This window comes from Struthio camelus, chromosome 7, assembly GCF_040807025.1.
Source record: "Struthio camelus isolate bStrCam1 chromosome 7, bStrCam1.hap1, whole genome shotgun sequence".
Taxonomy (NCBI): domain Eukaryota; kingdom Metazoa; phylum Chordata; class Aves; order Struthioniformes; family Struthionidae; genus Struthio; species Struthio camelus.
In genome coordinates this window covers 22,430,301-22,439,511 of record NC_090948.1, presented here as the reverse complement: position 1 = coordinate 22,439,511, position 9,211 = coordinate 22,430,301, and the positions used below count along the sequence as shown (strand labels likewise).

The following is a 9,211-nucleotide window of genomic DNA, read 5'->3' as shown; positions in this document are numbered from 1 at the left end:
GCGTTTCACTCATCCACTAAACACCACCTAAATAAGCATCACTAAGGAGGCGCAGATGACAGCTGCTTCGATTCCCATTTCTGAAGAATTTTTATGCTTCAGTACTGCTAAAAAGCCATCATGCAGCTTATAATGCAAGCCAAACTTTTATAAAGCACCTTCCTCATTTTCAAGGAGCAGCTAGGTACTCAAGAGCTATACATTGCTGAAGATGAACAAGAAAAAAAACCACTCAAACACTTGTAGTTCTGAAAGACTCAGGCATAAATCCTCAGCAAGGAAAGACACTAGGAAAAACAGAAGCTGCACTACCACACAGGAGGAGGCAAGGGTGTCTGTGTAAGCCACAGGCCCTTGCATCAGGTAGCCCCACCTCGACACAAAATTATAGAAACCGCAACAAAACTACTGCCTCAAAGCAGGCAGATCAACCCTCTCTTCTTTCGGTTGAGCATATTTCCTTTTTCAGCTGCAGAAGCCACACAAGGCTCACTAGTGTGTATGCAAAAATGCTGCAGGTATTAAAGCAGCATAGCTACTGCCAGTAGTTCTTTCCTAGCACGATCATGGTCAGCAGATTGTTCTTCTGAGGAAATGTCAAATAAAACAAGTCTGGTTTATTAAAAGGTGCTAATTAAACTAACTGCTTAACTTCTCAATTCAGGATTTAAATTATGCAAGCATTACACAGTTATGCTAGTTGTTGGGCTTCATGCTCACTTAAAACACACCAAACAAATTTAATGGTGTTTTTTTTTTTTTTTTAAACAAATACACACAGCAAGTATTGGAGTCTAAGATGTGTCCTGCTCTTCCAAGAAAAAACAGCCATGGTTTATCAAACGTTAAATAATTACAGCAGTGTCTAAAAAGTTGGTAAAAAAGCATCAGGTCACAACCTCAGTAAAACACTGCTCAGACACTTCCCCCCCCCAAAAAAAAAAAAAAAAGAGTGGAGTGCCTAGACTAGGATTTACAATATGTCAAGGGGAGTTAACAGAGGACCACACATTTTAATATGGCAACTTTAATATATGCCACTTAAAATAAGATTGAGAAGGAAAGGTTTTCATCTATGATATAGTGCAAGTTCCTATCAAGGCCTCTTTTCTCCTGAACTTTCACATTAAAGTTTTTTTCTTAAACTCTTTTAAAAGACAGGAGCTTGCTTTCTTCTACTCCAACAGCTTTTGGTCCCCAGGGTTCTTGGCTTGTGACTGGCACTCTTTGCAATGCTAATACAAGTTATTAATGTAAAGGGCTAAGAAAGAAGGATGGAGAAAAGAAAGGAGAATTCACCATCTCTTTTTCTATTCTCCCCCAAGATGTCTTTGAAGACTTTTTAAGCACAGAAGAAAGGAGTAAAGAGGCAATTCAAGTCTTTTATGAGACATAAGCAGCAGATGTAATGCCTATAAAGCACAAGAGTTCTCACTATAGACACCTATTTGCAAAAGTCTCCCACGTTCCTCTCCAAGCTGCTACTCTCCAGTTATCCTCCCCCCCACCCAACATGAATCATTGCCATTGCATACCTAAGGTGCAAATCAATATATGATGCCTCTTTACCACTCCCAACCTTCCCCTCAGCTTTATCCTGAATACTGCTAAACGCTTAGCCTGTAATATTTAGCAAATTTGATAAAGTAAAGCTAACTCCAGAAGTAGGAGGGACTGAAGCAGCTATCTCAGAACAATGGCTTGAGCAACAGCGTGAACTGCTCTCAAAGAGGTCTTCTGAGCATCTGCTTTAAATTCACAAAAAGTAGAACAAGCAGCATGTTCAGTCAAACAATTAAGTAGTACATTGTTATCATAATAACAGCCTAGTTTTAAAGACAGAATTGCAGGCAGCCACTGGTAAGATAACAGAAACAACAGAAACGTTTGATCCTTCTCTATCTATACATTCGCTCTGCTTGTATGCATGCAGATGAGCAAGTGCCTACCACTTGACATTAAGTATGTTTAATGGCAAAATTCAAAAACATGGGAAAATAGGGGAAGCAAGAGAGTTTAGCTAAACACACTAGATAATAAGATTCCACAAAATAATGACGAGCTGTTAACAGCTCACGATAAAACTGTAACAGATAAGAAAGGAAAATGGACAGTAAGAGGTGAACCAAGCCCACGGGCACAAGTGAGTCTCTGCATTAACTAGGAAGTGACCAAGCATGCCCAGTACAGATGGACTCCTTGGAAAACATTGTACATGGAATTTTGGTGCAACTTAAACAGAAGACAACATTAGACTTCTATCGTCTTTGTGTAGTACTAGGTGCTCTTCTGTCATACTTTTTCTAGCAGAGAAGTATTAAACGTTGTTTTATAGACTGCATTAGTTGCCAGTACAAAATATCTAGCCTAACTACTTTATAACATAGAAGGAAGAACTGTCCCCGATAGCAGGGCTCAGTCTTACAGGAACATTAGCACAATAGACTGACAACTGACCTAGGCACAGCACGGTAGTGGTTTTACTTGTTTTCAAGTCACGATGCAGATGTCCTCAGCAAGTGGTAAAGAAGGAAGCAAGACATACAGCCAGATCTGGTTTAAACAGATTCCATTTACTATTTAGCAATATCAATGATTCTCTTTGTAGATCTGTTCAATAAAACAAACTATACTTTGTATAATAGATTACTTCATTGCGGGTATTGCACAGGCTATATCCATCTGGGCACCACGGAAACAGGATAGCAGGAGGTTACTGCTGGAGTAGTTGTTGTTGGTTTTTCTTTTGTTTTTTTTTTTTTTACTATATTGTTAAGCCCAGTTAGACTCAGTACAAGAAGATACTAACCACGTAAAATGAGTAGCCTGTAATTTAAATAACCACAGCCATCTCATTTCAGCTCTATTGTATTAGATAATTCAGAGTATTAGTACTGGACAGGACATAAAGAAGGCCTCCTCTCTGCAACAACCCCACTTTGGCTACTGGCCTCCAAAGGCATTCAGTGGGTCATCAAACGTGCTCAGTGCCTTGCTTTCAGATTTCATGTCCGAGGCTGCCTGAGAAGATCGGCGTTTGGGAGTGGGTATCTTGACTGGACTGCTAGAGAAGATATCATCTAGGAAAGAAAAAAAGAAAAAAAGATAGCTATTAAAGGGAAGTGATTGCCAAACAGAAGTAACATTGCATAGAGAAGTCTCCAGCACACAGCAGCATGTGCCAAGGACATTCTGTGATAAACAAATGCTTTCCTGCTGCTTGCAATTCTAGATGTATTTGTAAAAACATACGTGGGAGCTGGTAGCTGTAAGTCAAATCAAGAATATTTTTTCTTCTCAGTTGAGCAGAATAAATACTTCATATTTTATAACATGTCTGAGCATCTGACAAGCATTAATAAGTTAAATCTCCACACTGAATTCCACTTGGCAAGTTCCAGATAACATCCCTCTGATCTGGAACATCAGTGTTTGAAGAACTTGAGAGATGAGGCTAGGAGGACAAAGACTCACAAAATAGGTTTGTGGTGGCAGCTTTCAAAGAACTGACACAAATGTACTAAATAACGACTAGAAGGTGTGGTAGGACACAGAAAGCAAGCAGCCTGTAGCCTTCCCCTTCCTCCTTAAAGGGCATCCAGTTACTGTTTTATGTGCAGCAGAATGGGGCTCCTAAGATAGCAATATGCAGCCTTGGTAAGGTGCCACCATAATTACCAAAGCCAACCCTTAACCTAAAGGTAGGCAAGTGCCAATCTTACCTCTGCTGCCAGCATGGCATCCTCACTTCACCTTCCTCCTCAATTTCCCTATGCTTCTGCTAGTGTTTTGGACCCCCATACCTTGGGGCACTAAGAAGCTGCTTACACGTGGCTGCATCACAAAAACAGTCAATGGTATAGGGGAACATGAAGTCAATCAGATCAGGGTGCAGGAAGGGGAGCCATTCCTTAAACACTGCTGCAGGTAACATCATCAGATAAGGCACCAAACAATGAGCTGTAGCACTATAATATATGTCAAAAGTGGAGGTACAAGCGATCTGTTGGGACTAATTTTCAAATTTATTTTCAAATGACACTCTCCGACTGTTTTTTCAACATGAAGTTCTGGATTTTTGTGCAGAAGTGTTTGGAAGGGGGCAGCTGTTCATAAAGTTCTTTTGTTTGCTATAATCTACAGGAAAAAAAGTGAAGGATTAAAACAAAATATTTCTATTGACCCAATACATATTTCAAATAGCTTGTCCGCAGAAGTGTAAGTCTTATTTTTCAGAGCAGAAGATTTTTGAAATCTCAAAACGTTCATTTTCTGGCAAGCTTTCTAACACTTTTAGCGATTTTAGCCAGGTCATTCCATTACATTGGACACTTAACAGCAGCCCAAGCAAAACAGTAATACATCGGATTCAATATGCATAGTCAGAAAGAACAAAGCCTGACAGGAATTAAAGCTAGGGTAAAGGGGACATTTTTCTAAAATAAAAATGTGGAATCCCCTCGGAGAGCTACAAGTGTGAGGAGCCTGAGAACAAACAAGACACAATCAAAGGATTATATGGCTTCCGATACCTCCACTGACGGACAGCAAGAAAGGAGCATACTTTTCACTACTTCATATTACCATATGCTGCTTTCTTGACTAAGAGAAATGGTAGTCTCTTCTCAAATTTATTGTTCTCAAGAAGAAAATTGTCACTAAGGTCTAGATAAAGGGCCAACTTTTGCTCTCTAGTGTAGTATTTGCAAGTTGCTCTGGATGTACACAGATGTAAACAAAATCTTATGGGACTCCATGACAGTCAATGTAACAGTAAAGGGGGGGAGGGGAAAGGAAAAGAGGTGTTAATTTAAGCACATCAGTGATTCACCTGAAAATAAAATACAAGAAACAGCATTGAAATTGGAATGAAGACTGTATTTCTTAAGGCCATGACAACAGGAGATTAGTCTCCTTCTCCACATAGAAGAAATACTCATTTTCTAATTTCCTAAGGTGAGAAAAACACTGTAGGAATTAACCTCTTCCTCCTCTCAGAACAATTTTATACACTCTCTCATGAAGCATGTAAATACTCTGCTAGTTCTACAAGTCTAGGAAGTCCTCATCAGAGGTTAAAATCTAAAGATGGCCAGAGACTTCAGAGTGGCTGAAGTATTAAAAGAACGCAAAGTGTTCTACAACATCTTTGATGAACTTAACTCAGGGGCAGTATTACAAAGTTAGTACCAAGATATTAAACACTTACCCATATCATCATCAAATATGGACTTTTGTTCCACCTTTTTCTTGGTCTTCTTTTCTTTTGGTTTTACAGTGAGATCCGCAAAAATATCAATGTTATCATCAAACAGGTTAGCGTCTGGCATTTTTTCTTTTGCTTTGTTTGTTGGTTTAATTGCCTCAGTAGCAAATATATCATCCTTAGAACAAAGCATAGGGAGATCATCAGTACCCAACGTGCTCCAACAGAACAGTCAAGTTGAGCTGTACGCAGCAGCTGAGATGTTGAGAAGATTTCACAGCCTAGGCATCTCAAACCTGAGAAGTTCGACTCCTTCTCCCCATGGTGGGCCCCACAGACATGCCTTACTGTGAGACTGCACAGATTGAATACAGCACACAGAAGCTTGTACCAACTCCCCAGTCTGCTAACTTTATTCCTGTTTTAAAAAAAGCTATTTGTGCTGCTGGGCATTGAAAAGGCAAGTAACAGAAGAGAACTAAGTCCTTTACTAGTCTGAAGAAGGCAATATTCTTAGGTACATTGTCACAGCACATCCATTGACACACCTGCTCTGTGTTAAGGCCCCACCTTTAATTCCACTCTTGCTATTAAAGAGGTAAACATTCAAGCCAAAGGGTTTCTACTGCCCCGTAGCAGAGTACATCTTGTATTTTACCTTCAAGGCCTATCCTGTACAGCCCATCCTACTCAGCAGTCTCCATTCAACCTGCGCCTAAGCAGCAGATCCTGCATAGGACCCTGGCAGGCTTTCCCCCAACTCCTTCTACCAAGCCTCAACCATTACCTCAAAGATATCTTGGGCAGTAGGGTCAACACCTTGCTGGACAGCAGGTTTCAGCTCCTTCTTTCCAGTTTTCTGACAGGTAAAGAGAGAATCTTCCTCCTCCTCCTCTAAGAAGGGAATAGGGCTATTTTTCTTCAAAGACTTGTGCTGTACAGACTGGAAGAGATCATCGCTGTCCTGATCATCCAGAACAGACAGAACAGGTTTTTCCTCTCTGTCCTTGACAGGTTTTTTAGCCAAACTCTCTGCCATTCCCTCCCTCGTCTTTGATCGTGCAGCTGGTCTGGATGCTGAGCTGCTTGCAAAAAGGTCTTCTGATTCAAACAGATCATCCCCTTGGTCTGTGGATTCTGAAGAAAGGCGTTTGTCTGTCCCAACAGAGAGAATGCTGCCATGAGCTGGTATCGACAAGCCAGAGAGAAAGCCATTTTCCTTGGACTCCGGTTCAGTAGCAAGGGGCTCCTTTATGGTCACTACTGCCGACCTCTGTTTTGGTAGTGAGGACTGCAATTCCTTAGCACTGTCCACCTCCTCACTCTCACCTGACTCTTGGGCAGCTAGACGTCGGGCTGTTCTGCTAGGAGGTCTCCGTTTTCCCGTAATCTTGATCCTGGTCTGCAAGCACGGAGTGAAAGCAGAACACTGTTACGCACAAGGAAAAAAAAAAACACACTTTGCAGAAGATAGGTTAAAATTCATGTTATGTTCACTTGTAATATTTCCATTTGCCTTCACATCACTGCAAGTTAACATGCATTACCCATTTCATACTAGCACATTACTGAAACTGGATTAACTCCCAGATCTGCTCATAGCTTTAGGTTTAAGTAATTTGAACAGCTACATGTACATTTAAACAAGAGCTCAGCTAGGAATGCTGAGCAAGTAAAGCTGAACGGACACTGCTGTAGCTTCAGAGGAAGCAGCAGGCTCCATGCGTCATCAGCTCAGCATCATCCCTTTCTCCCTATCTTTCAGAAAGGGGGGAGATGAGACAAGTGGAACCTTGAAGTCTGCAGCTTTTGATTTGCTGCCCTCTGGTCATTTCACAGTGGGCAGAATTGGGGTGCAAAAGCAACAGCAAATCAATTACAGAGTCACAGCACAGGTCAGCAAGGCACTAGTCCCTCAGCTCTAGGTAATACCTCAGTCTGACAGCATGCTATTCTAGGGGCTTCTGCTCCTGCAGTACATTAGTCATGAGCTGGACAGAATATAACATTTTCAATTTAATTTCGTTTTATGTGTAGCCAGCTGCAGTTCATTCCTTTGCTGCTTTTAGAGCAGCCCTCCTGCAAATTTTCATTATAGCCTCTACCATACCCAACATGGGCAGGGGTATTCAGAGAGGCAGGAAGCAGAACAGTACAACCTTCTTTCCCCTTTCACCAATTGCTGTGTTGGAATTGAAGGACAACCTAGATGGATGTGTTGCAACTCAGCTTAGAGGAACTATGCTCTTTTGTCACAATCGTTTTAGCAGCACATCTGCTTTCAGGGTGGGGGGGGCTATATTAATCAAGGCACTTCAGAAAGCCAGGAAAACGAGGATGGAAGGGAGATACTTGGAAGCCCAGTCCCCTGATCCATGCACCGTGCTTTGAAAGCAGAGACAGAATACTGGGTGGGTTGCTTTGATCCAGCCTTTGGGGAAAAAAAAACATGTTTGGCTGCATACATTCACATTTTAACTCAGAACTGAAAGATTCAAGAAACAACGTGCCAAAATTAGAATGTGTAGTCTGAGCCACAAAAAACATTCACTGTATAGTTTCTACAATGCTTCTTCCCAGACTATTTCTGCGTGCAAACCTGCAACATTGCTGTACTAAAATGAAAATTCAAGGTTGACTGGATGCTGCTGTAGCTCTATGCTTTTGCGAGCCTATCTATTTAAAAGTATTACGATAGAGGATTTTGTTGTGCCAAACGTGCTACTATTGGAAATAAGGGTTCCTACATGGTAATGCGTTAATCTGATGCAGAAGCTCCAAACCCATTTGACACAAAGGGGTCATGTCATCCATTATGGTGACAGCTGCTGCATCTTCCCAAATTATCTCTGCTTCTCCTCTAGTAATGAACAGCCCCAGCAGCACTGAGGGAAGAAAGGATCAATGTTAAGGCCCTCAATTACCTTGTTCAAATCACTATTCTCAGCCCAGGAGATTCATAAAATTATAGAACCCAGACAAAATCTTAACTACATGATTCAATCTTTTTTAAAGAACTATTAAATCCTTAAGTAGAATGCCTTCTGCAGTCAAAGTAGAATGCCTTCTGCAGTCAATAAAATAAAGAGTATGAATGGAAAACTAGTGAGCCAGGAGGTAGAGATCCATCATGTTAAAAGCAGTGACAAAAAAAAAAACAAAACAAAAAAACCCCACACCCTTGTTGCTTGAAAAAGGATTAGGAGTGACAATTTAGGACAGCATGACATTTTTACTAGGTACAGCTCAACCTATAGCATTGATGTGTTCTTGATATCTTGCCACAGTAGCTGTCCACAGTGGATTTTATAGTTGGCCTAGAGAGACCCCTTCTTTTTGGTTTTTAGACTGGTGTCTCCTGCCTAGAATGGAAAAGAACAAGATATTATGCTAAAAGACCTACAAACTATAGTGAAAACCACTGTATTTAGGGAACGCACAGCTGTTCTTTAAAAAGTTACTGAACAAAGCGTGTGCATAAGCCCTTTACAGAGCTAACAACATAATAAACTTGACTTTCTCTTTAGTGGTCAGGAGAGGGGAAGGATTGAACTTCCACAACTACATTTACGGTCAGATAGACCACACATAGGAACTTGCATACCAAAACACAAGCTCCTCCAAGAAGACAGACAGATTTGTATTTTCAATCCCCTTTTGTATCCTACTAAATACTGAGGTTACCTTATTGGCACTGTGCAAGGTATCCGCTTGCATAGGCTGATCAAAGCTCACACCGAGTTCTTCATTGTTTCCTGCAGCACAGAAGCTTTCGCTATTCTGTACATTGCTGGGTTCGTGTAATGGTGTCTCCAAATCTGGCAGGGGGGACTTAACGCTGGAGACCTTAGGCATTGCACCAGGAAGCAAGGCTGCAGGGTTAATGGCTAAGTTAGCCTACAAAACAGACAGAAAGAAAACACACGCATACAGACACAAAAGAAAAACACGATGTTAATGCTGCTCTAGAGAAGCACGGCCCCAGAGAAGCAGCAAGAGCTAGTG

General features: G+C 41.2%; 1 protein-coding gene across 7 annotated transcripts in view; it reads right to left on the bottom strand.

Annotated features, from left to right (window-relative positions):
• Nucleotides 1-2,552: 2,552 nt before the first annotated feature.
• The window catches only part of LOC104146054 (WASH complex subunit 2A), a 36,372-nt gene continuing 29,713 nt past the window's right edge, over nucleotides 2,553-9,211 (bottom strand). For all 7 annotated transcript variants that reach the window (XM_068950216.1, XM_068950219.1, XM_068950218.1 and 4 more), the window contains 4 exons: nucleotides 8,891-9,103; nucleotides 5,994-6,608; nucleotides 5,210-5,384; nucleotides 2,553-3,080 (listed from right to left, as the gene is read on the bottom strand). In XM_068950216.1, coding sequence (XP_068806317.1) covers nucleotides 2,944-3,080; nucleotides 5,210-5,384; nucleotides 5,994-6,608; nucleotides 8,891-9,103 — 1,140 coding nt within the window. In that variant the 3' untranslated portion in view covers nucleotides 2,553-2,943. The remainder of the gene's footprint in view (nucleotides 3,081-5,209; nucleotides 5,385-5,993; nucleotides 6,609-8,890; nucleotides 9,104-9,211) is intronic.